Consider the following 26748-nt stretch of genomic DNA (forward strand, 5'->3'; position numbering starts at 1 on the left):
CTGTTATTTTTTGGAAGAGTGTTTTGCTGCTTCAGTGATGCAGGGATTGATGTCTTAGGACACTCACAGTCGCCTTTCTGTATCTGTTCCTGAGACTTCTGTATGGCTGAAGTAAGCTTTTGTTTTCCTCAGGATTGCGCTGGCTCCTAACCAGTTTTGACATGCCCTTTACTAAATTATATATGACCAGAGAATACGAAAAGATCAAATAAGGTTTTAATTCTCTGGAATTATCTGGAACATGAGCTGTGTCAGGAGGGAGCTGGGTGACTTCTGGATAGACAATACTGGCCTGTTCTCCATGGGGCCATAGCTTATCTCCATCTGATGGATTTTATTGTTCTTGCAGTGAATTTGGCAGCCTTAGCTTATACCATGACTAGATAGTAGTCAGCAGCTCCGATGCAGGACACAAATCATTTCAGGACAAAACTAGTGTCTGGTGTAAGGGGGAAAATGACAGAGATTAGCTTGGCAATGTCAGTAAGGCTCTGCCAGATTTTTGTCTGTCTGTGAAGCCTGCACTTCTGGCCTCTTGGTGTCAAGTTGCCAAGGGCAGCATTCTTGTGCTACATGGTCTCTAAGGGGCAGGTGTGCTTCCAGTGCAGACATAGCTAAACCACTGGCTCTTCCCTCATGCCCTGTAGCTATGCAGGAGGCCTAGAGATGAGAGTTGAAGATAGTAGTAAGTCAGCAGAGGGTACAATAATGATGGTGAAAATGAACAATAAGGAGGGAGGGAGGCTTTACCATCAGGGCACCCGCTGTTGTGATAGCACTGGAGTAGGACAGGACACATACCATAGCTTCTCGTGGTCTCTCTAGCTGACATTCAGGAGGCATGTCGAGAGCTCTGTCACTCTTGGCTGGCAAAGGGCATTAGGGAGGCCTTGTCTCTGCTCCTGAACAAAGCCGCTGACTCTCCACTACTTCCTAGATCAGGGGTGGGCAAACTTTTTGGCCCGAGGGCCACATTGGGCTTGCAAAACTGTATGGAGGGCCGGGTAGGGAAGGCTGTGCCTCCCCAAACAGCCTGGCTCCAGCCCCCATCTGCCCCCTCCCACTTCCCGCCCCCCGACTGCCCCCTTCAGAATCCCTGACCCATCCAAGCTCCCCCCCACTCCTTGTCCCCTGACTGTCCCCTCCCGGGACCCCCACCCCTAACGGCCCTCCCAGGACCCTACCCCCTATCCAACCTGCCCTGCTCCTTGTCCCCTGACTGCCCCAACCCCTATCCACACCTCCGCCCCCTGACAGGCCCCCAGGACTCCCATGCCCTATCCCACCCTCCCTGTTCCCCATCCCCTTCCTGCCCCCCCCCCGAACCTCCGCTCCATCAAACCTCCCCCTGTCCCCTGACTGCCCCCCCGGGACCATCTGCCCCTTATCCAACCACCTCTCCCCACCCCCTTACCATGCTGCTCAGAGCAGCAGGAGCTTGCAGCCCAGCCGGAGCCAGCCATACTGCCGCGCTGCCTGGTAGGAGCAGCGGGCCAGAGTGCTGGTGGCGCGATGAAGTGAGGCTGGGGGGGGAGGGGGCGAGCCTCCCCAGCCGGGAGCTCAAGAGCCGGGCAGGACGGTCCCGTGGGCCAGATGTGGCCCGTGGGCTGTAGTTTGCCCACCTCTGTCCTAGATGCCGGGAGCTGGCTGCAGCCCCTGCTCCTCGGTCGCCCAGCCCTTAGAGTAAGTAGCCTGCTGCTCCAACTTCCTCAACCTTTCCCCACTGGCATGTGGTCTGTAACAGGTCTTACATCAGTAAGGTTCAGGCGTAGTGGAGCTCCATTCCACTGTGCTCCCTCCTGCCCCCCTCCTGCCCCAGACATAAACCACCCCCCCCCTGACACTGGGGGTAGGGGAGGAGGCTGGTATGAGAGGCAGTGAAGACCTCTGCCAGTGGAGGGCTCCTTTGCTGCCCAGTGTTCAACGCCTGATTCAGAGAGGGGGGTTGGGTTTGAGCACATGCACGAGATAGCTCTAAAAAGAATCTCCTGATATGAACATCCAATCTAGTCTTTAACCTCCCTGGGGTTTTGGGGGGGATGTGGGGGGGCGAGAGCTGATGGCTTGACACTCCAGCAATTCTAGATTCAATCAGCTGATTTTTGATACCTCATGTGCTAAACTATCTCATGGCACTGAAATTGCACTCGCTCATATAGATGATAACGGTGTTCTAGCAACGGACAGCACTGAGCTGCCCTTGTTGAAAGTGAAGAGCACCTGGCCTCCTTCCATACCAATGACAATCCAGTTTTAGTGATGAGTGTCATCCCTTGGTGGGGGGTTGGGAAGAGGAGGGGAGGGTACTCTGGTTGTGCTCACTCTGGGAACGGAGTGGAAAACAAGGTTCAGAATACATGCTCCCTCTACACTTAAAGGGTCCTCACTGTGTGATGCTGCAGTATTCCATTCTGTCCCAGGATTCGTCTGCTCAATATGTTTCTGAGATTAGTGTGGGAGATCACGCAGAGAAATGGGTTGCAATACCAGTAGTGTGCTAATGATGGAAAATCAAATTGCTCCATTTCAGAGGAATCATTGGGGACTGATTCTTAACTATTAAGGGGTCTATCCAACATTTTTACTCAGATGAAACAATCTGGTTAAAACTCAGACCACATAAAGTGGTAATGTTTGTGTGTCAGGGAGAAACAAATTGAGGTCCCTGGTGGTTTATGCATGCCTATTTTCCAAAGATGGCCTTTTTCACACTGAATTTTTCTCAGTCTCAAAATTACTGACATTTTTATTTCTTGCAAAATGTTTTAATTGAACTTTTAATCAGTTATAGAAAAAGTTATAGAAACTTTTAATTGAACAAAATTTGGATAAGCATTTTGATTAAAAACAGACCTGGAAATATTTTTCAAGAAAACAAAAAATGGATCAGTTCTGTATCCTGTGAAAAGAAAAATAACTTGGAAATTTCATATTTTTTCACAAAGTTTGTGTTCTCATTTTTGACCAATTCTGTTCTTGAGATTAAGTCCCAAATTGCAAGCATAGTTGAGGATCTATTACCATTCCTGTGCTTTTGTAAAATACACCTTGATAGACCTTATCCTTCTCCTCTACACCATTGTCATCCGCAGGCTATGCTACTGTGTGATGCTCCTTGTTGAACTAACTATAAACACTGACCCAGAAGCTGCTACAGCTTCTTACTTAGTACTCACAATAGGAATGAAGATGTCTCTCTTATGCCTGCTCTACATGATCTCCACCAGCTGTCAGGACAGCAAGAATGCAGCTCAGGTTGTTAGTATATAAATTCCGTCGTAATTTAGGCTCAAAATACTTGATCCCTCTCCTCTCACCATATATAGTTGCCTGGCTGTCAGGCCTGCTTTTAATTCCAAGTTTCAGTCAAGAACAGGACTTGGGAGAGGGGTCGCCTCCTCCACAGGAAGTTGCCTGACTCCCTTGGTGGCTGGTTTTAGGGCATGATGGAAATCTTATTTATTTAATCTGGTTTACGTCTGGTCGTATTGTGGGCCCCCCTCTGTGTCTTACTTTTCTATTTTGTATTTATTACCCTTGTGTCATCCCTGTTCTTTGTATTACATGGAAGATGACCCCTGTCATCTCCTGGAGTGGCTACCTGAGGGCTATGAATTTTGCCCTTGTGGCAGCCATGCTTGCAGAGATTGGGTCTATATCTGATCTGGTTGGTTCTTTAGTTTGGTTTCACTGTTGAGTTTCACCTTAGCTTTGATTCAGAAAAGCACTTCAGCATATACTTATGATGCCGACTGATAGGCACCATTGTATAATGTATTAAATAAAACCTGTCAATCTGCTTATGAAAACCTCCACAGCTCTCATTTCAAGACGAGCAAACCTATAATAAATACTGAGCAAAGTGAGGTCCTGAGCCTGCGAACACCTACGTACGTGCTTAACTTTACACGCTTTCATAGTCCCATTGACTTCAATTGGGACTACTCACAAATGTTAAATTCCGTGTATGCATAACTGCAGAGTTGGGGCCTTAGTTTGCATTGAGAATATCTAAATATCTAAAACAAAAAATGGAGCACCTGCAGCTCTTACTGACTTCAGTGAGAGTTGTGGGTGACCAACCCATCTGAAAAATAGCCACAGAATCAGGAGATCTGGCACTTTCACCACTTTTTAGTGTGGTGCTCTCCCCCCCCCCCCCCAACCTTTTAACATTCATCTGGTTTGGGAAGTCTCTGCCTTTTTCTTTTTCTTTTTTTGTTTCACACGAAGAGTGAAACTGCAAGCACAATGACTATGCACCATTTAAACCCTATTTTGAGAACTTAAGTAGGACTTAAGTATTGCCTAGCCCTTGTGCTGGCTTTCTACAAAGGGGAAACTTTCATTTTTGGTGAACAATCAACAGCCTTATGTTCTGATCAGTGGAATCTGAGATAAAGTAATAACTGATGGCTGTCTTGGCTAAAAAAGAATTCAGGATTAAAAAGATGATGATAACAGGTTTGTTTGTTTTTCTTTGCATGTTTTGAAAGTTTGGGGTGAAATGTTAACACAGCAAATATTATTTTTAAAATGTGGCAGTTTTGCAGCAAAACTGTCACTGGACATAGCCCATCATTCTAGTGTCCAGGGGTGCATGCAAATAGCACATCCATTAGGTCTGAAAGAGCAAGGCCATGAAAGGGCAAGAAACCATTCCAGCAATTTTGTGATTCATACGTTGCATTAGCTGCAATGAAGCAATTAAGAAATAAGCAATACAGCTGTTAGCTCTTCTGATTCAGGCAAGAAAGTCCCGTTTCCCCCCCCCCCCCCCCGTCCCCCCGTTACTTCTCTGATCAACTCTATCTCAATTTGGAGATTTCTGTGCTAAATGCACAAGGCATTTATTTCCTTTTACTCAGCCTTCCCCTCTTTTATTCCCACCTTCCCCCTTGCCAATTGAAATTGGAGCTCAGTTGTAGTTTCACAGCCATGGTAGGATTGAAGGTAGGCTAAAAACATTTCCCCTGTTCCTGTGAAGTCCTCCATGTGCCTCTAAAATTCCACCAGATGTTCTTTCTTTTATGCTGCTTGTCCACAAAATCTGCGGTGTTCCTAGATCTGGGATTTAAGAATCAGGCCTGGCTTCCTTGGATGGTAGCACAGCCTCTGAGCCCAATGCAATGTGCTTGTTTAACTGCAGAACTGTCCAACAGTAGCTAAAGATTGATTAGGGCAGTCAATTGTTCATTGTGTCCTTTCTCTTAAAAATTTAAGGTGTATCACCTCTTTGAAAGACTTTTTACTGTTGTGCTTAAATTGTTTCATCTCTGCCCCTACTCATCCTAAACTGAGAATGTGCTTGAATGGGAAAAATGTCCTTATTAGTCCTTATTTCTTCTCCCTCTTTCTGTCTATAGATCATCATCATCATCATTATTATTATTATTACTACTATTATTATTATTGATTAAGATTTTTTGTCACAAGATAGAAGGAGGCTGTAATTCTGAGTGGCTTCCTTTGTTCTGTAGAGACATTTGAATAAAACGTCCTTTGGAGCAGAGGACCAGAGAACCCTCCTCACTTGAAACAGGGGTTTGAAGTTCACCTCCTTGGGTAACTTTGATTTTGACCTGAAGACAGGGAATGCCTGATGGGAAGATAAGGGCTAAAGGCCTAAAAGAGTTAAATCACTTGAATTCTTGAAAGCATTAAATCCCTCTGTGGGTTCCCTTGTTTCAGACAGGACATTAGGTATGTAAGTATCCTGCTTTTGAGGATTAGCCTGAACTGTAACAGTCCATTACTAATGGCTTCAATTGGCCAAAGTGCACTAATCCTGCTCTGAACAACAACAGCTGCTGCAGCAGCCAGTGCGTTTGCATCAAAACTTTCAGCCTTTCCTGCCACCCTGCTTTTAAAATCTTCTTTCAGAAGTTTTAGCTGCTCAATGTTTCATGTCCTCCATAGCAGGGCAGATGGAGGTAAGAAGGGCAGGGACTGTTATCACTAGGTTCATGAATCAGTAAAGCCCTGCTTTGTTCTCATGCGCTTTTCATGACCATACCCTCTAGTCTGTTGGGAGGAAAGGAAGTGTCACCAAGCCCTATTTGTACTACATGCTGCTAACAGGTCTGTGGAGAATTTAAGATTCATTGATTCCTAGGCTGTCTGGTGTCTTATCAGGGTGTAACATCAGCACATACCAAATGTTCCACCGCCTCTGAAAAGATAGCTGTTTCTTCCTTGTATTAGCAGGATTGCAAAGAAAATAGATTAGGAGATGAAAGGTGGAGCATAGTTATGACTGGGGTTTTTAAGCTGGTCTTTAGACTTGACATCTTCTTTATCTAGAAATGTGTAGCTTGGGTGCTGGAACAATTTGTATAGTGGGGGAGCTGAGAGCCATTGAACCAAACTGTAAATCCTGTATATGATGGAAACCACTTCAAGCCAGGCTGTGCGGTAACACCCCCAGCACCCCTCGTTCCAGCACCTGGGATATGAAGTGTTACCGTATGTGGTTCTTTAAAGTTTGCATACACACACGTAGCGGTGTGTTTGTGTGGGTGTGTAAGCATCTATACATCTGTTTGCAGAAATGAAAAAGCTGCTTTTATTACAAAGAATATGACATGCAATAAACGAACTGTATGGCATGTCATTTTTATTCTCCTTCATCATACAGACCTGAAATACACTATTGCCTGAAATTTCTCTATCCTTTTGGAAAGAGTGATTCATTACTAGTGTAGAAAACACCTTTCTTTATTGAACTATGAACTTATTTTGTATTGTTTGGGTCAAGGAATGTTTTTCACTTCCTGTCCTCCTACAATTATTTTCACTTTGTGAGGTCTGCCTTCTTCTACCTTCCTAACCCCATGGACTACTCGGTATGATCATCCTTCCCTTCTGTATTGTGTAGTCTCAGCGTTGCCACCTCTTCCAATCCTGTTGAAAATCTCACGGTATTTTTTTTTAAAGCCCCAGCTCCTGCAGTTGTATGATAATGGGATAATCTGAGCTTTCCTTATACAAAAAAATATAAAAATTCTAGTTCTTGTGGTTGTAGAGAGAAGCTGGGGAACCGACCCCCAAAAGGCTGAAAAACCAGAAGGCAAAGAAGAAGACCCAACATCTATTTTCTGTAAACCTCTCATGATCTTTGAATGCTTTGGGTTGGCAATACTGTAATCTGCCACCCCTTTCCTCCTTGGCTGACCAGGTCTTTTATGCAGAATAATGGATTAGTAAAATGAACCTGTGTAATTTTTAACTTTTCTGTTTAAAATAAGTAAAGGACTTGTATCCGGATCAAAGTTTAACGTGACTCAGGTTATACAAAGAGGCTGTTAATATTTCCCTGAGTCAATGAAGCATTTAAACATGCGCTTAATTTAAAGCACATGGGGTGGGATTTTCAAATGTACCTATGAGACTTAGGAGTTTCAGGTCCCAATGAAAGTCAATGGGACTTGTGGTCCTGAACCCCTAATGTGCTTTTGAAAATTGCACCCATGCCTAACTTTCATTAATTTCAGTGGGACTTAACGTGCTTAAGTGTTTGCCCAGTCTAGCAAATTGAACACTTTTCCCTCTTCGGTAACACTTCTGATAACTTCTATCCCCTCCCCAGAATAAGCAATATTCTTTCTGTACAGGGGCCTGATCCAGTACCCTTTGAAGTCAATGGGAGACCTTCCGCTGGGCATTGGATCAGGCCATTGGCCCTTCCTTCCCGGCATGGAATTGTTACAAAGTAGCTTTCCTGTTTTACAAATGACACCTGGCATCTGACACCCAGACTTTAAATTTTTTTTTCCAGTGTCTTTTTCCTGAGACCTTGCCGGCCACTTCATCTTTCGGAATCTCGTAGGCTGGTGTGAGCGCCCATCCCTGTGAAAGGTACTGTATTGATTGATTTATAGGTTCAAATCAGAGTTCAAAGTGGGTAACTGGACTTGTACTTAAAGAACCCTTACAGAATTTCCTAGGGAGAGAAAATTCAAAGCTATTACAATTAAAGTCGTGAATCAGTGTGGCAAGCTAGTTGTGCTGTCCACTGCCACACTGGAAGATCTAGCTTTGATTTTCTGTCCTGATCTTTCTCTGCTTGGGCTGGTTAATGCCAGTTAACACTGTGAAGGCAGCCCTTTGGACAAGGAGGTGATGGGTGGGGGCACCTCACATCATTTGAGTATCCTGTATGGCTGATTTAAAGATGGGTCCCAAAAGGAATCCCCACCAATGCTCCCCTAGGAGAATGATGGCTGCAACACAGGCCCTGAATGCTGGAGCTATTAAAATGGAGGAATCACCAGAACACAGGAAACCTTCCATTCCCTCCAGTATTATTCTTGGGCAGAACTGCAGAATAATAAGAACCATAGCTCCACTTGGGGTGGAAAGTAAGATTTCCCACTAGTGGGTAGTAATCAAAGGTGAGTCTGAGGTGAGATCGCATCTCATAGCTTCCCAGTGCCGCTGGCATAGGCTTAACATTAATGCTGACAAAAATATAGTATGGGTAGTTGTGTGTAAGGGGGAAACGGGATTCTGAAATCAATGTGACTTTTATACGTGCAAAGATCAGGAGCCGTCAGTTATTAGGAAACCTGTTAGGCTGCCATACCTTTTGGAGGATAAAAGGAGATGCTAGCTGACGCTGTTCCTTCAAAGGTTGCATAGGAAAAGGCTCCCACAGGCTGGTAGAGCCCAGGAATGTTGCAGAGTCTCAGTTCCTGGGTAGAGGTGAGAGCACGACCCCCTCACTCAGAGGTGGTGGTGGCTGGTTTTAGATGGTGCAGCATCTAGTCCTTCTCAGCCAGAAGTGCCCACACCTGGAGGAGAGCCACGAGGGGATAAAATGAATCGAAAAGATATTGAGGAGAGGGGCAAGTGGGGACATGGAAGATCCTACCTGACAGCAAGTGGGGGAAATTTCTCCCCTGTTCTCCAAATATTACAGATAATTTGCTGTATTACTCAGCCAAGGAACATATTGGCACACTATGCATGTGTTGACCGCAGTTGAAAGAAAACATACCACCTGCCTAACTTTTCCCATCCAAAATACAGAGTCTACTAACACTGGGAAAACTCACCCACCAAAGGAAACAAAGACCGGGGGCTTAGTGGTGTGGCCACCATTTATTGAATATGTTGAGCAACTCTGCTGTCCAGCAGCCAAAGCCTTTCTCTTCCCCGCTCTTTGCAAATTGACGCACCCTGACATTTCAGGTAATGAAAAACCTGTAATTAATACTGTCCAAAAATGAATGCCTGAAAGTAATCCATCCTGAGAGGCTTTGAGTTGTACATGGTTCCCTCCCCCTGCCTCACTGCATCCTCTTCCACATTCTTTCCTTCCACGCTGCTTTTTCTTGTGTGTATTTTGACTAGAGAGAAATGTAATGGACTCTACTTAGACAAGTGGTCAGAGAAGTGGTGGGAGTCAGTGACGGGTACTGAAGCTAGGGAAGGGTAAAGTCAAAAAATGGAAAACATGCCATATAGTGATAGTCTTAAGGAGCTCAACCTATGTAGCTTAACAAAGAGAAGATGAAGCGGTGATTTGATCACATCTTATATGTAACTACATGAGGAACAAATATTTGATGAAGGGCTCTTCAGTCTAATAGACAAAGATATAAAAAGCTCCAATGGCTGGAAGTTGAAGCTACACAAATTCAGACGGGAAATAATGCGCAATTTTTAACAGCGAGGGTAATTAACCATTGGAACAACTTATCAAGGGTTGTGGTGGGTGGATTCTCCATCACTGGCAATTTTAAAATCAAGCTTGGATGTTTTTCTAAAGATACGCCTTAATCTAAACAGGAATTATTTTGCGGGAGAGCTGTGGCCTGGGTTATACAAGAGGCCAGACTCGATGATCACAGCAGTCCCTTCTGGCCTCATAATCAATGAGTCTATAAACAAATTAAAAGTAAGAGGCTGTTGGTATCCAACAGAGTTGCAGTAAGCATCCTGTTAATCTCCTAGTGATAGATGACTGAAACGTCTGGCTATATATAGGGTAATCTCACAGAGCAAAGCCCCTCAAGTATGGGGAAAAGGAAAAAAGATTAGATGGTAGAGTTCCTGTTCTAACATTTTCTAGAGGGGACAACATTTATGAATATTCTGAATGAATAAAAACAGAAGTTGGCAGAGCAGAGAGAAAGGTCTGAGCAGTGAGATCATTGGAGGGATAAGAAGAAAATAAATCTTTTATTTCTTATTCATTTAAATATTTCTTCCTTAAACAATTACAATGAACATGCTGAGCAAACACAAGCTCCAGTTTAAAGAAGGATTTGGTCAACTATCTAGAAGAAAATATAAAGCAATTGCTGATGAAGTTTGTAGATGTCACAGGATTGGTGGGGTGGCAAATGACAACAAGGACAGGTCACTGATACAGAGCAACCTGGGGTCACTTGGTAAACTAGGCTCAAACAAACAACATGTGCTTTAATACAAAGAACTGCAGGGTGATTCATCTGGGAACAAAGAATGGAGACCACACTTAGAGTGACGGACTGTATTCTGGAAAAGCAGCAACTCTGACAAGGACTTGAGGGTCATTGTAGATTATCAACTGAACATGAGCTCCTGGTGCAATGCTTTGGCAAAAAAAGGCTAACCTGGATGTATTGACAGGAGAATACTGAGCAGGAGGTAACATTACCTATGTGTGTGGTAATAGTGAAACCACTCCTGGATTACCATGTAGGGTACTGGTGATCATACTTTAAAGAGGATGTTGAAAAATAGGGGAGGATTCAGAGAGAGCTACAAGAATGGCATGTGGTCTAGAAAACATCGTATAGTGAGAGACTAAGCCCTGGTCTACACTAGGACTTTAGGTCGAATTTAGCAGCGTTAAATCGATTTAAACCTGCACCCGTCCACACAGTGAAGCCCTTTAATTCGACTTAAAGGGCTCTTAAAATCGATTTCCTTACTCCACCCCTGACAAGTGGATTAGCGCTTAAATCGACGTTCCCAGCTCGAATTTGGGGTACTGTGGACACAATTCGATGGTATTGGCCTCCGGGAGCTATCCCAGAGTGCTCCATTCTGACCGCTCTGGACAGCACTCTCAACTCAGATGCACTGGCCAGGTAGACAGGAAAAGAACCGCGAACTTTTGAATCTCATTTCCTGTTTGGCCAGCGTGGCAAGCTGCAGGTGACCATGCAGAGCTCATCAGCACAGGTGACCATGATGGAGTCCCAGAATCGCAAAAGAGCTCCAGCATGGACCGAACGGGAGGTACGGGATCTGATCGCTGTTTGGGGAGAGGAATCCGTGCTATCAGAACTCCGTTCCAGTTTTCGAAATGCCAAAACCTTTGTGAAAATCTCCCAGGGCATGAAGGACAGAGGCCGTAACAGGGACCCGAAGCAGTGCCGCGTGAAACTGAAGGAGCTGAGGCAAGCCTACCAGAAAACCAGAGAGGCGAACAGCCGCTCTGGGTCAGAGCCCCAAACATGCCGCTTCTATGATGAGCTGCATGCCATTTTAGGGGGTTCAGCCACCACTACCCCAGCCGTGTTGTTTGACTCCTTCAATGGAGATGGAGGCAATACGGAAGCAGGTTTTGGGGACGAAGAAGAGGAGGAGGAGGAGGAGGAGGTTGTAGATGGCTCACAGCAAGCAAGCGGAGAAACCGGTTTTCCCGACAGCCAGGAACTGTTTCTCACCCTAGACCTGGAGCCAGTACCCCCCGAACCCACCCAAGGCTGCCTCCTGGACCCAGCAGGCGGAGAAGGGACCTCTGGTGAGTGTACCTTTTAAAATGCTATACATGGTTTAAAAGCAAGCATGTGAAAGGATTACTTTGCCCTGGCATTTGCGGTTCTCCTAGATGTAGTCCTAAAGCCTTTGCAAAAGGTTTCTGGGGAGGGCAGCCTTATTTCGTCCTTCATGGTAGGACACTTTTATCACTCCAGGCCAGTAACACATACTCGGGAATCACTGTAGAACAAAGCATTGCAGTGTATGTTTGCTGGCATTCAACCAAAATCCGTTCTTTCTCTCTCTGTGTTATCCTCAGGAGAGTGAGATATAATTCATGGTCACCTGGTTGAAATAGGGTGCTTTTCTTCAGGGACACATTCCTGCTAGGCTGTTTGCCTGTGGCTGAACAGAAATGTTCCCCGCTGTTAGCCACGGGGAGGGGGGAGGGTTGAGGGGGTAGTCACGCGGTGGGAGGAGGCAAAATGCGACCTTGTAACGAAAGCACATGTGCTATGTATGTAATGTTAACAGCAAGGTTTACCCTGAAAGAGTGTAGCCACTGTTTTATAAAATGTGTGTTTTTAAATACCGCTGTCCCTTTTTTTTTCTCCACCAGCTGGATGTGTTTCAATGATCACAGGATCTTCTCCTTCCCAGAGGCTAGTGAAGCTTAGAAAGAAAAAAAAACGCACTCGAGATGAAATGTTCTCCGAGCTAATGCTGTCCTCCCACACTGACAGAGCACAGACGAATGCGTGGAGGCAAATAATGTCAGAGTGCAGGAAAGCACAAAATGACCGGGAGGAGAGGTGGAGGGCTGAAGAGAGTAAGTGGCGGGCTGAAGAGAGTAAGTGGCGGGCAGAAGACAGGGCTGAAGCTCAAATGTCGCGGCAGCGTGATGAGAGAAGGCAGGATTCAATGCTGAGGCTGCTGCAGGACCAAACCAGAATGCTCCAGTGTATGGTTGAGCTGCAGCAAAGGCAGCTGGAGCACAGACTGCCACTGCTGCCCCTCTGTAACCAACCGCCCTCCTCCCCAAGTTCCATAGCCTCCACACCCAGACGCCCAAGAACGCGGTGGGGGGGCCTCCGGCCAACCAGCCACTCCACAACAGAGGATTGCCCAAAAAAAAGAAGGCTGTCATTCAATAAATTTTAAAGTTGTAAACTTTTAAAGTGCTGTGCTTAAAGTGCTGTGTGGCATTTTCCTTCCCTCCTCCACCACCCCTCCTGGGATACCTTGGTAGTCATCTCCCTATTTGTGTGATGAATGAATAACGAATGCATGACTGTGAAGCAGCAATGACTTTATTGCCTCTGCAAGCGGTGATTAAAGGGAGGAGGGGAGGGTGGTTAGCTTACAGGGAAGTAGAGTGAACCAAGGGGCGGGGGGTTTCATCAAGGAGAAACAAACAGAACTTTCACACTGTAGCCTGGCCAGTCATGAAACTGGTTTTCAAAGCTTCTCTGATGCGTACCGCGCCCTCCTGAGCTCTTCTAACCGCCCTGGTGTCTGGCTGCGCGTAACCAGCAGCTAGGCGATTTGCCTCAGCCTCCCACCCCGCCATAAACGTCTCCCCCTTACTCTCACAGATATTGTGGAGCACACAGCAAGCAGTAATAACAGTGGGAATATTGGTTTCGCTGAGGTCTAAGCGAGTCAGTAAACTGCGCCAGCGCGCCTTTAAACGTCCAAATGCACATTCTACCACCATTCTGCACTTGCTCAGCCTGTAGTTAAACAGCTCCTGACCACTGTCCAGGCTGCCTGTGTACGGCTTCATGAGCCATGGCATTAAGGGGTAGGCTGGGTCCCCAAGGATACATATAGGCATTTCAACATCCCCAACAGTTATTTTCTGGTCTGGGAAGAAAGTCCCTTCCTGCAGCTTTTGAAACAGACCAGAGTTCCTGAAGATGCGAGCATCATGCACCTTTCCCGGCCATCCCACGTTGATGTTGGTGAAACGTCCCTTGTGATCCACCAGAGCTTGCAGCACTATCGAAAAGTACCCCTTGCGGTTTATGTACTCGCCGGCTTGGTGCTCTGGTGCCAAGATAGGGATATGGGTTCCGTCTATAGCCCCACCACAGTTAGGGAATCCCATTGCAGCAAAGCCATTCACTATGACCTGCACATTTCCCAGGGTCACTACCCTTGATATCAGCAGATCTTTGATTGCGTGAGCTACTTGCATCACAGCAGCCCCCACAGTAGATTTGCCCACTCCAAATTGATTCCCAACTGACCGGTAGCTGTCTGGCGTTGCAAGCTTCCACAGGGCTATCGCCACTCGCTTCTCAACTGTGAGGGCTGCTCTCATCCTGGTATTCATGCGCTTCAGGGCAGGGGAAAGCAAGTCACAAAGTTCCATGAAAGTGCCCTTACACATGCGAAAGTTTCGCAGCCACTGGGAATCGTCCCAGACCTGCAACACTATGCGGTCCCACCAGTCTGTGCTTGTTTCCCGAGCCCAGAATCGGTGTTCCACAGCATGAACCTGCCCCATTAGCACCATGATGCATGCATTGGCAGGGCCCATGCTTTCAGAGAAATCTGTGTCCATGTCCTGATCACTCACGGGACCGCGCTGACGTCGCCTCCTCGCCCGGTATCGCGTTGCCATGTTCTGGTGCTGCATATACTGCTGGATAATGCGTGTGGTGGTTGATGTGCTCCTAATTGCCAAAATGAGCTCAGCGGCCTCCATGCTTGCCTTGGTATGGCGTCCGCACAGAAAAAAGGCGCGGAACGATTGTCTGCCGTTGCTCTGATGGAGGGAGGGGCGACTGACGACACCGCTTACAGGGTTGGCTTCAGGGAGCTAAAATCAACAAAGGGTGTGCCTGTACATCAAGGAGTATTTCAGGCAGGACTGCACGGAGGGTTCCAATAAGAAATGGTGCACCAAAGTTATCGTTGTTATTGGAACAAGGAGGTTAGCCTGGCCTCTGATTGATACATGGCTAGATTAACCTCGCTGTGCCTTCTCTGTGACTGACTGCAGTGTGATCTAGACAGGGGAGGAGGAAAATGAGTACAAAACAAATCTGGTCTATTTCTTGTTCTGACCCACTCCATCTATCCTTTACATCTTTGGCTGGCAGCAGACAAAAAAGGCGCGAAATGATTGTCTGCCCTTGCTTTCACGGGGGGTGGGAGGGTGGGAACGGGGTCCTGACGATATCTACCCAGAACCACCCGCGACAATGTTTTAGCCCCATCAGGCATTGGGATATCAACCCAGAATTCCAATGGGCGGCGGAGACTGCGGGAACTGTGGGATAGCTACCCACAGTGCAACGCTCCGGAAGTCGACGCTTGCCTCGGTACTGTGGAAGCGCTCCGCCGAGTTAATGCACTTAATGCACTTAGAGCATTTTCTGTGGGGACACACACACTCGAATATATAAAACCGATTTCAAAAAAACCGACTTCTATAAATTCGACCTAATTTCGTAGTGTAGACATACCCTAAAAGAGCTCAATCTGTTTAGCCAAAGAGAAGATTTTAACATGTGGCTTGATCATGATATATCAATATACAGGGAGAAGATATCTGATAGAAATCTAACAGGCAAAGGCATTATAAGATCCCTGTTGGGTTTTTTTGGCAAAAATAGTTCCACTTCTATTTTCCAATCTGGTGATTTTTGTACCTCGTTATTTCAAAGATTTATGTTCTAAAAAGGAAGGTTAGGAAGTCTAGTGTGATCACTTTCGCTGAGAGAGACCATTCCGTGCAACGGCAGTTTATAGTCAAATGAGATAAAGATTAATTTGGTGGTTGCAGAATCCAGATTTAATTTACCATCTGATACAATTGCTGCAAATCTCCCGTGGTACAAATGACTTCTGAGATTGAAGCCCATGATTGTCTTAACTCCATGAAATACAAAGGTTCCTGAAATTCAGAATTGGTTTCTTTTAGTGCCTTAAAATTGTTAGCTACATGTACATATACAATACTGGTGTAAGAACACACATACCACTAAAGGTTTGATTTTGTTTTCTAAATTACTCACCAATACCTGACCAATTTTGCCTTCACTTCTGGAACTGAGTTTTAATATTAGGACAAAGAGCTTTAGCGGACACAGAAAGTGGCCTTTATGTGTTTGAAGCAACCCGCTTTTTTTGCATTTCAAGTGTTGCTTGGTTTTTGTTAATATGATTATGTATTTAACTCAAGCAGAGCCTCTTGTAACCAAGGAAAGGAAAACAGGAGACTCCATGAAGTCCATTAGTGTCCTTGCTATGTAGATGTAATTTACCTGGGAAGTATTTAGACATTATTGTGATGGACCCTCTACAAAACACTAAGGTAGATAGTTTATTATGCACTAGAGTCTTGCAGTAATGATGTAATACCAAGCAGCTGGGTTGAAATGATCCATTATTAATAGAAGGGCCATCCTAATGGTAGTTATTATCTCCAGAATGCTTTGTTTCATGGGGCAGGCAGAAGCAATAGAATGAAAAACAGAAAACAAGAGAAACCTACTATCAGATGGAAGACCCTTCTGGAAATCTTTGGGGGGGCAACGTGAGTCACAGCAAAGAGATGAAGAACTGGTCTCCCTACCCAGGGGAAAGAGGGAGAGGAGAATTTTTCCTTTCAAGACTGTGTTCTAGGACTAGGGAGGAGAGTTAATGTATAATGTGAAACTCTAATTTGAATAAAGGCATCTCCAAAGCAGGGCTGGAAATGGTGGGTAACAAGGGTTCGAACCAGCTCTACTTTTGGTAGAAATGAGAAGCGGGTCAGGAGACTGAGCCTAAAATTCAAACTGGACATCAGGGTGATGGTCTTCTCTCCACTGCTGATTTAGAAACCCTGCTGTCTGTACCCCTCTAATGAGTCGTAAGCTGACAGGTGCGATGTTTAGTTCAGACTTGGATGAACCTAATAGCTTCACGCAAGAACAGTATTCAGAATGCTTATTTACTGGTGCCAGCTTCTGATGTAAAACTCAGAATAAATGGCTTTATTCTTTTCCTACCACCAGCATCACATTACTACGAGACTGGTAGGGGTCTGTTTGGGATCGTGCTCTGGGGGCCCAGTGTTCAAATGTGGGCACCTAAATTGGGCATGTAGTTTCTGCATTTGGATGCTCAAATGAGCGTTGATGTGTTCAAATACCTGTCTCAAGGCCTTGATCCAGTGCCCATTGAAGTCAATGGAAAGATGTTTCTTGACTTCAGTGTGGCCTGGATCATACTTTTATACTAAGTGTCCCCTTGAGTTTGATGATGTTTGAGTACCTGATTTAGGTATTCAGGTTTAAAAATTGGTCTCTGAGTGTTTATTTCTTCCTCTGTCTTCCCTTAGTTCTTCAGGACCCTTTAGAAAAAGGTCATTTGAAGAAAGCTTCTGCTTTTGATAACTTTTACCCGGGAACAACATTTCTGCTTGGAATGGTTATTGTTTCCTCCCTGCCTGTGGCTTGTTACACTTTCTTGCTCCTTCTTGCCTTTAAATTAAAGCATGTTATATGGATTAAGAACTGGCTAACTGACCTCAAAAAGTAGTTGTCAATGGGGAACCATTATCGAATGGGGGTTCTTCTAGGGAGGGTGCTGCATAGGATGGTACTAGGCCCAAAGCTATTCAACATTTTTGTCAGTGGTCTGCAAATCAATATAAAGTCACCGCTGATAAAATTTTCAGATGACACAAAGGTTGGTGGAGTGGTAAATGATGATGAGGGCAGGGGTGTCATATGGTGAGATCTGGATTGGTTGGGAAGCAGATCTCATGCATACAAAATACATTTGAATACAGCAGAATGCAATTATACATCTAGGAACAAGGAATGCAGACATACATACAGAATGCTAGTCTGTATCCTGGACAGCAGTGATTCTGAAATGGATTTAGGGTCATAGTGAACAAGCAATTCAACATGAGTTCCCAGTGCAAAGCTGTGGTAAAAAAGGCAAATGCAGTCATCGGATGTATAAAAAAGGAAGTAGTAAGTAGGAGCAGAGAGGTGATTTTACTTCTGTGTAGGGAATTGGTGAGACTGACACTGGAATATTACATACAGTTACAGTGTCTGCATTTTAAAAAAGATATTGAAAAGCTGGAGAGGATACAGAAGAGAACCACAAAAATGAATGAGGGCTGGAGAAAATGCCTTACGGTGAGAGAACCTAAAGAGCTCAATCTGTTAACTTGTCATAAAGGAGTTAGAGATTACAGTATATAAGTACCTTCATGGGGTGAAAATATTGGGTACTAAATAAAGGGATAGCAAGAAGCAATAGCTCGAAGTCGGAAGCCAGACAAATTCAAATGAGAAATAAGGCACATTTTTTAACAGTGAGGGTGAACAGCCATTGGAACAAACTACCAAGGAAAGTAGCAAATTCTCTGGCTCTTGATGTTGTCAGATCAATATTAGATGTCTTTCTGGAAGACATACTTCAGTTAAACACGGGTTACTGGTCTCAGCACAGGGGAAACTGGGTGAAAATGAATGGCCTGTGATATTGGGGAGATCAAACTGGATGATCTAATGATCTCTTCTGGCTTTTAAGTCTATGCATCTATGAAGTTAAGCTCCAGTTTCGCAAACACTTAAGCACATGTCTAAATTTACTCACAAGAGTAGATCCCATTGACTATGTGTCTGATTAAGTGCTTGCAAAATCTAGGCGTTAGGACCTGATCCGCCCACTGAAGTCAATGGAAAAACTCATATCAAAACAACGTGCGAAAAATGTTTCTGAGCAAAAGACTTTTATTGCCTGACTTCATGAAACTTGTGTGCCAGCAACAGCACCGATGCTTTTGATCAGTGGTGTCAGGACAGTTTGCAAAGTTACTGTTAGAGTTGATGGAACATAGTGAGAGAAAGCTCAGGACACCTATTGGGATGCATGGTAGATGTAATTGAGTTTGAAGGTATGTAAATGGTATATGGAGTGAGAGTGGGGTTCCCAAACAGCACTGTACTATTAGACATGCAGTATAAAATTTCCTATTACATTTTAAATTCAGTAAGGGATGTGATTTAACCAAAATGTTCAGACTCTGCTATGGTGACTGTGGAATACGAGCTAGAGAGAAAAGGAAGAAATGGAGAATATTTGGATCAAGAGATAACATCTATTTTTTCTTGATGGGAAGTCCATATGAGAGATGCTTAAGCACAAGCAAGTTTTCTAGCAGCTGCCAAGGTATAGGACAGCTATAGGATTTAAAATGCTCCCTGGGCTGTCTAGAGACCTTTTGCCTTTATGTAGGAGGGGTAAAAATTGATCCACTATGAAGGTGAATAATCCTCTTTGTTCCCCACCCCCACATATCCCTGTTCTTCAACTCTTGCTGCTTGTGACAGCAGGCTGGCATTCCATATTGAAGACCCCCTGGCTGACAAAAGGGAGTGATCTGCAGGCTCGTTTGACAGCAGTCATCAATAAGAAACAGAAATGTCACTCGAAAATCCCTTTTTTTCTGCCTACAAAGGGAAACAAAACTTGTGAAGGTGAAATGCGGATGAGAGAGAACTCTGAAAATATACGAGCAGCAATTTGAGTCTATGTAAGAGCTTTGAGAACCAAGCATTTCCCTCTGCTGCCTGCGGCATGCTTGCCTTCTGAATAAATGGACACAAATCAGACGTCAAGAATTATAACATTCAAAAACCAGTTGGAGAACACTTCAGGACTTCAGTCTCTTTGGGCACTCGATTACAGACCTAAAAGTTGCAATTCTTCAAGAAAAAAACTTCAAAAACAGATTCCAACGAGAGATTGCTGAATTGGAATTAATTTGCAAACTGGATACAATTAATTTAGGCTTGAATAAAGACTGGGAGTGGATGGGTCATTACACAAAGTAAAACTATTTCCCCATGTTTATTCCCCCCCCCCCACCGTTCCTCAGATGTTCTTGTCAACTGCTGGAAATGGCCCACCTTGATTATCACTGCAAAAGGTCCCCCCCCCGCCACCCTTTGCTGGTAATAGCTCACGTTAAGTGATCACTCTCGTTACAGTGTGTATGGTAACACCCATTGTTTCATGTTTGCCCTGTATATAAATCTCCCCACTGTATTTTCCACTGAATGCATCCGATGAAGTGAGCTGTAGCTCATGAAAGCTTATGCTCAAATAAATTTGTTAGTCTCTAAGGTGCCACAAGTACTCCTTTTCTTCTGAAACTGGTGTCAATACTAAATGCTGGTAATATACTTAGAATCTTAGAATATCAGAGTTGGAAGGGACCTCAGGAGATCTAGTCCAACCCCCTGCTCAAAGCAGGACCAATCCCCAATTTTTTTTGCCCCAGATCCCCAAATGGCCCCCTCAAGGATTGAGCTCACATCCCTGGGTTTAGCAGGCCCGTGCTCAAACCACTGAGCTATCCCTGGCACTGATGGTGCCTGTAAGTCTCTAGGGAGACTCCTTGTCTCATTCCGCCCTCTTGCAGTCTATAGTGTCAAGTCACAATGTTGCTAGTGTCCATAAACAGTGTTTCAGAGAGGCAGAGAACAATATGGTCATAAATTTATTTTGGGTACGTAGCACCTAGGTAGCTCAGTTATGGATCAGAGCCCCATTGTGCAAGAGGTTGTATAAACAAGTAATAAAGAAGTTGGTCCCTGCCTCAGAGAGGTCACAGTCTAGGCCCCGGTCTTGTGCTGATCACTTCTGTGCTCTCCCAGTGAAAGATTAGGGCCTAGGCAAATGCTTTCACTGATTATCATGGGACTTGCTGTGGGAGGGTGCTGATTGCCTCCTGAAGGATGTTGAGCACCCTCAGCTCCCATGGAAGGGAAGCGGAGATGCAGATAATCAGTTCCTCACAGGATCGAGCCTTTAATCCTCTGTCTTAATAGATATGCAAAGGAGTGAGCAGAGTTAACTTTTTAACCTAATCAGACTACGGATGTTGGCTTTATTTATTTTTAGGAACAAATAAATTCATCATTTCTCTAAAAGAAATAAGTCATTATTTTCCAAATAGACTTCACTGCCCACATGTCTTTATAGAAAATAGGAATAACAATGTTTAATTATGATTAAGGATGGACTGAAATTCCCATAGCACCTATTTAATCAAAAGTAGATGCTCTCTGTGCGGTGCAGTGTTTTCATGCTGTGTTATAGTGACAGTAGCATGTTATTAACAAAACATAATAGGAAAAGTTTTATGTATAACTAATGCACCCTTGTTTTGTAGGTTACAAGGCTGGATAACTATTGGAATTGGCTCTTACTAGCATCATTCTGCAAGAAGCAATCGTATAAATGTGACTATAGTGTGTATTGCTTTACTCACTCTTCAGCTTCTACTGTGGCTGAACACCTCTTCCAATTACTCACTATGTGGCTTGATGCTATAACAGGGCATTTCATAATAATAATAATACCTAGTTCTTTTATAGCACTGTTCATCAAGAGAGCTCAGAATGCCTTACGAAGTATCATTAACCCCATTTTACAAAAGGGGAAACTGAGGTATAGAGAAGCAAACTTTGTCCAAAATCATCTGGCAGGCTAGTGGTAGAGCTGAGAATAGAAGTCGTATCTCCAGAGTCCCAGCCCAGTGCTCTGTCCACGAAGTCACACTGCTTCCCATTTGGTTCACCTCTACTTGGGGTTCATTAGTAGTGCTTGCTTTGTCTGTGCATGTGCCAGAGGGTTTTCATATCAGTGATGTTGATCAGGCACCTTCTGCCAGAACTAAATTAATTTTAAATAAGAGATGCACAAATATAGTGTCTTTTAGGTTATCAGATTTCTTCTGGTAGCATCTTTGCCAAATGCATAAAAGTCTGCAATTAGTGGCAGCACATGAGATATAGTCTGTTATTCTGAATAGTTTATTTCTAAAGTAGCTTGACATTGTATTCATTTGATTTATCTGTTCTACAAATATTTTGTTTCATTACCCTTGAGAAGAGTGAAATGTTAGTGAGAAATATTTCATTCCTTTTTTTCCATAAAATGGGAACTGCATAAGTGAAGTGTCATGGTAGAGAAAAAAACGTATTCTTGTGGCGAAGGCACAGGGATGGTGCTTAGGAGATCTAGGTTTGATTCCCAGCTCCGTCTCAGACTTTCACTGGTAAGCTACTTATGGCTCTATTCTGCAAAGCGCTTAAGCCCTGCAAGTTCAGCCTAGAATCTGAAGGTCAAGATGCACTCTATTCTGCCCCACCAGAGGCAATCAGAGTTTAAAGATTCTGTTGATGATGAGTGAAGCAGAATGCAAACCAGCTCTGTTCCCAAAGCTGTATTGGCTGTTAAGTACTAACAGGAGTGAAAAGTAGCAAAACCATATTTCTGTTAGATGGATACTGTCACAAAAGTGAGCAGATTTGACGCTAAGTAAGCAAACAGAAAGCCTATCGAACTGATTTTTTCATTTTTACATAGTCTCCTTTCAAAGTAGGACAGCAAGTTAAGTGCTAGGTGTCTTTCAAAATAAATTCTTAGCCTTCTAGTTGCCAATCAAAAAATGTGTTCCTCACTGATCCAGTCTAGATGTGCCATACACCAATTAAAAGGTGCACCAAAATGGCTTTGGTTTTTCAAATTGGTCACTTGGTGTCCAGTCCTTAGGAAATGCTTTACAGCTCCTGCTAGGAGTCACCCAGCCTCCACATGTACAAATCCAGGGAATGTTAGTAAGATCATCCATCTGATGACGGTTGTTGGGATGAAGCACAAGGTGCTCTTTGAGGTAGCCATGAGCAAGCCACATGAGGGCTTACAGATCAAACCCAATACTTTGAATTGCCATGAGGAACAAACTGGAGGTGGAGGCTGAGTTTACTGCACAGATGTAGTATTCTCCATGCGAGAGATACCTCTGTCATTCCGCACTATCTGAAGTTTGAGTGATCTCCAAGGAAACTGCACTTCACTAATCCAGTCTAGAGGGGAGGTCACGAGCTGCTGTGGTCTGCAAAGGTCGGTAATGCACTCTGTGTTACCGGTACTACTGGGGAATTACCTTTGAGTAGAGAACTTGGTCAGAGTTTTCAAAAATGGGTGTCCAACGTTTGGCTTCTAAATTTAGGCACCTCATTATGTGGTCTGACAGTTCCTGCTGTAAGGGGGGTTGCAACAACAGCAAATTGTTAAACTTCTAAAATTAAACACATTTAATGAGCTCCAGCTGGCTCCTTTCCCTCATGGCATGTGGAATTGATACTGTTCCTTGTTAACAGACCCCAAATGACCAAGGCTTGATTTCACCAGGCATCACTGAGGTCCTTGACAGGCTACAACCCAACATACTCTGAGGATCTCTGCAGGCAAAACTGGTTGTACCATCTGAAACTCACCTAGAAAGCACCAATCTCATAGAGAAAAATTTCTAATAGGGGCCAATCAAAGTGAATCATTTCCCAAATTCCACCCTCTTCCCTTTTTTTTTTAAATAGCTGTGAGAATTCGGCCCCATTGTGGTTCTTACACTGTGCCCATCATGGTACCTAAGCATTTTCCAGTAGTCAATTCAGTTCTTTCCATCTTTCTCCATTCTTGTTGGAGGAATATTGCATGTGGATTTTTTATTAGTAGCATTATTTTTAGTATTTTATTTCATTTACATGCACCTTGTTGCTTGTTCTTATTCGTGGAGGCCAGGTTGAAGTGCACTGGATATTGCGGGGGTTCTTATGTCCGGAAGGATTTTGCTTGAGAATCTTGACCCAGGGCCTTAGAAAACTCTCATCTCCAGCTTTCCCTCTTTGATTGGGAACAACCAGATGTGTGAGGCAGGCATCCCCCAAATGCTGAGGGCACAAATTTACTAACTACTGATTCTATAAATAAATTAACTTACAAAGTTCAACAAGAGAAGTGTAAAATGGGGAGCGCTGCAAAGACTTATCTCGTCAAAGCTGAGGCAGTCTACAGAGTCAGCGCGGTGGTGACTCAACAGCACCCAGAGAATCTTTTCTTCCTCGGGAGAAAAAAAAAAAAAAGCAGGGGAAACTTTAGGCCTTGAACCAGCAAAGTGCTTAAGCACATGCCTAATTTTAAGCGCATGTAAAACAAATGTAAGGGAGAAGAATATCAGTTCAGTATTATGGATTCTCAGCTTCCATTTACACATATAAATAAAGTGCTCAGCATGTGGGGTTCACATTGGGTGCTGTGAAAATCTGGCTCTTGGTGTTACCACAGGAGCGGCTGCATATGGAGCATGTTTAGAAACATGTCCCTTATTTAGTTGCCCAAATGGCAGCGGAGCTCTTCTAAAAATCCATCCCCTATTGTGAGCGATGAGCTGTTTTGAAAATCTGTGCCCTAGTGCTGAGACGTGACATGGAGAGCACCAAGAGGCAAAATTCTGAAACCTCACCTCCCAGGTCACGCATAGGTCAATTTGTCTCGGCTGACTTTGCTCCATCCATGCAGAAATACATTAATTTAGTAGCAGGAGAGGCTACCTGCTCTTTAAACAGTTTCCTAACCTACAAAGAAGTGTGATTATGCTGAACACACATGAAAAATCTAAGAAACCCCTAGCCCCTTCAGCCGTGTCTTCACTAGAGATTGAGCTCGAGGGCTGCATCAGTTGTTCCCACCCCCATCCAGATGCCAACCCCCTTGATGGTGTGTTACTCATGGTATTAATTAAGGTAGCATGTTGGTGTGGCCTAGGGCAGACTTTGAGTCAAGCTGCCTTGATTGCAGCTGCATTGTGGTCTCAAGTTAGTCCTGTGACAGAACAGTCTCTGGCCACTAGTCCTTCAATGCCTCCTCCACTATCTGACTGAAAGTGGGATGGAACTGTAGACTTGGAATGGAAAGGAGATGGGGCCTACTTTTCCCTTTGGTGTTGGCCCCACGGCTCTGAACAGGAACCTGTATAAGGATCTGATCCAAAAATTATTGGAGTCAAATAGACTCTGTTGTCTTAAGTGGTCTTTGAATCAGGCCCTAAGCCCAGTTACTGTTTAAACCGGTTTATAACATAGTTGGCTGTCCAGTCTAGAAGAAAAGGATTTTTAAAATGACTTTTATATGATGTGTCCCTATCGCATTTTAAGTCTAGCTTAATTAGAAAAGTGCTTAGTGGATACTACTCTTATATATGGCTTATACATGCTTAGTGGATACTGCTGTTCTGCATGGCTGAGTGGATACTACTGTTATGCATGGCTTATACGTGCTCAATGTGTACTACTCTTCTGCTCCACCTCATCTAAAAATGGACTTCACCGTTTTAAACTTTGCTGTAAGGCGATGGGTTAAAACAAAGCAGGAGCAAGAGGCAGTGCACCTTCCCTTCCTTCGCTGAAAGCAGAGGGAGAGCTCCCTGTCCTCTCTTTGGCTTTGGGAAGCAGCATACCCGTAGGACTGTTAATTAAAATTAAGCTTCAAAGCTCCACTGTGAGGTAGGTCAGTATTATTATATCCATTTTGTGCATGGAGGGGCAGGGGTGCTGGGACTAGCGGTGCTGGGGGTGCAGCAGCCCCTCCTGGCTTGAAGTGGTTTCCATCATGTACAGGGTTTGCAGTATGGTTAAATGGCTTTCACTACCCCCACTACAGAAATTGTTCCCACGCCACTGAAGGGCGAGGGGAAAGGAGGCGGAGTGAGTCACACAGTAAATGTCGGAGGCAGGAATAGGGCAGGCTTCTGGGCCCTGTCACCTGGGCCACACTTGTGGAGGCAGCACACATAGCGGCCTCTAGATGTTACTACATCAAAGGATCCACCCAGAGCTGATTGAACAGCCTTACTTTTACAGTGTTGTACTTCCCCTTCCCCGGGGATACATACTTGAGGCGCGGCTCAGCACCTGACTTCTGTTGTTTCCGGGTTCACTGCTTGCGGTTCTAGTGAACTAGTGCGGTTCACTTGGCCTAGAGCTGCACTAGCTTGTGTGTGTGCACAAGTGCCCTTGGCTGAAAGCTAACAGACCTGCTCTGATTCCACACGGCAGTGCCTTCTACTAAGGGAGCTGGTGAAATTCACAGGGAACTGACTGCCTTGGATTTGAATGGCACTTGCTTGTCTGCTTGAAGCCAATGGAGATGATCATAGATGGTATCTGGAACAGTGCCCGATTAAGCTTCAGTGGGAGCCCCTACCCCTTCCTCTCCATGCCTTCTTCCCAGCATCCGGGAGGGGAATGTAGGGTGTTTTCCTTTTCTCTATCTCCTGGTGTGGAAGGAGGGACTTTGGTAGCTATAGTTAATTGGCTCATCACCTTGTGTGCTCCTGCAGTTGGCATCCTACTTTGTGTGAGGTCAGGCTCATTTCAGACATGGACTCCAAAGAGGTTTGAGAACCTTTAGAGCCCCATACTGAGGTTCGTTATTCAGTGCAGTAGTCAGGGGCCAGCTACCATCCCGTTGACTGGGGGAGAGAAAATTAATGTATCTTTGTGTGCTCCTGATAATGCCGAGAGGCCTCTCGGATACCCCATGGTGATGGGCACTATATAAGAACCTGGATAGGATGGGGCATGTTGAGAAGCCTTAAGAGTTGGCATCAGCTGCCAGGTTTTTGGTTGTCAGGGATTCACCCACCAAGTTACAGGAACTTGGTTGGGTTTGTGAAGAACCAAGCCATTTATAATCCCATACACTAACTTGGATGGAGAAATCTTTCACAAAAACAGTTTGACCTATAAGCCTGTCCAAATTCTACATGGGCATGATCCCAGTTCCTATCAAAACCTACTGAAGATTCCAAGGCTTAAATTTGGAAAAGCAACTAGGGGAAGAGAAAGTGCAGAAGCAGTTTGTCTGATGCATGTCAGAGACCATGACATTTTGGATGTCCAATTTGAGGCACTTTAAAGGGGCCTGACTTTCAGGAAGTGCCAAACACTTGCCCTCTGAAAATCAAATCCCTTTGAAGTGTCTTAAGTTGAGCATCCAAAATCAGTAATTTTTGAAAATAGAGGCCCCATTTACTTTAATGGGAGTTGGATCAAGCAATAAGTCACCTTTCATTGCCAAGAAACTGGCCACAATTAGTCTTGGGGTAAGTGAATGCAGCTGCTTGTGAAATCGGTGGACGTTAAACCTGCTGAATTTGGTCCAAGGTGACTGTCATCT

The 26748-nt window shown here is 44.6% G+C and overlaps 2 protein-coding genes across 4 annotated transcripts in view; both read left to right on the top strand.

Moving 5' to 3' along the window:
• The window catches only part of TSPAN4 (tetraspanin 4), a 658755-nt gene that overhangs the window by 236477 nt on the left and 395530 nt on the right, over positions 1–26748 (top strand). For 2 of the 3 annotated variants that reach the window (XM_084632554.1, XM_084632553.1), the window contains exon 3: positions 7778–7857. The exons of the other annotated variant lie outside the window; for it this stretch is intronic. The gene's annotated coding sequence lies outside the window, so the exon portion shown is untranslated. The remainder of the gene's footprint in view (positions 1–7777; positions 7858–26748) is intronic. 3 annotated transcript variants of the gene reach the window in all.
• On the top strand, positions 11155–20936 carry LOC311522584 (uncharacterized protein; the record flags this gene model as incomplete). Its single annotated transcript, XM_084632056.1, has 3 exons — positions 11155–11740; positions 12317–12776; positions 20897–20936. The coding sequence occupies 3 exons, from the start codon at positions 11155–11157 to the stop codon at positions 20934–20936; spliced, it is 1086 nt and encodes a 361-aa protein (XP_084488182.1).

The sequence above is a fragment of the Lepidochelys olivacea genome (genome assembly GCF_965140295.1).
Source record: "Lepidochelys olivacea isolate rLepOli2 genome assembly, chromosome: 6".
Taxonomy (NCBI): domain Eukaryota; kingdom Metazoa; phylum Chordata; order Testudines; family Cheloniidae; genus Lepidochelys; species Lepidochelys olivacea.